Source organism: Mycetomoellerius zeteki, unplaced genomic scaffold (assembly GCF_001594055.1).
Source record: "Mycetomoellerius zeteki isolate Tzet28-1 unplaced genomic scaffold, Tzet1.0 C4291916, whole genome shotgun sequence".
NCBI classification, from domain to species: Eukaryota; Metazoa; Arthropoda; class Insecta; order Hymenoptera; family Formicidae; genus Mycetomoellerius; species Mycetomoellerius zeteki.
The window spans coordinates 1-591 of NW_017255318.1; the positions used below are offsets into that span (position 1 = coordinate 1).

The 591-nt window shown below is 44.7% G+C and overlaps 1 protein-coding gene across 1 annotated transcript; it reads left to right on the forward strand.

Moving 5' to 3' along the window:
- Positions 1-49: 49 nt before the first annotated feature.
- On the forward strand, positions 50-586 carry LOC108731582 (uncharacterized; the record flags this gene model as incomplete). The annotated part of the gene is made up of 1 exon (XM_018462006.1): positions 50-586. A coding segment is annotated over exon 1 (537 nt), but the record flags the coding sequence as incomplete, so codon positions are not given.
- Between the last annotated feature and the right edge of the window lie 5 nt (positions 587-591).

Below are 591 nucleotides of genomic sequence, written 5' to 3' on the forward strand. Positions count from 1 at the left end.
CGCTATCAGGCGTAACAGTGATTCTGTTATTGAGATGAGAAAGGCGATAATGGCAACATTTTATCATTATACTTCAACAAATGAGAAACCGCAGCACGACGGCTGTCCTCCGGGCGCCGACTCGTGGTGTAAGTGGCGCGTCGCACAAGCCTTGGGGCAAGAATTTGACCATCCAGATCCACTACATGAAGATGTGCAAAAACATATTCGTCCAATTTATGAAGATCTGTCACGGGATGATTTGTTGGAGAGATGTTTAGGTGGGCATACACAAAATGCTAATGAGAGCTTCAACGCTATCGTCTGGCGTTTAGCTCCTAAACATCTCAATTGTGGTAAAAAAATCATTGAGATAGCTGCTTTTTTGGCTGCCGGCATGTTTAACGAAGGATTTTCGTTCGTCCTTCAAACAATGCAACATCTCAATATCGTAATTGGAAAGCAGAGCAAAGGATTCGCCGATAATGACGACAAACGCCGTATTGAACAGCAGGAGCGCCGCTCTCTTGATGCCACCAAAGAGGCTCGTACTTTTCGACAACAGGAAAAAACGGCTCAATTAGAACAGTTTGAAGAAGAGGAGGGTCTACT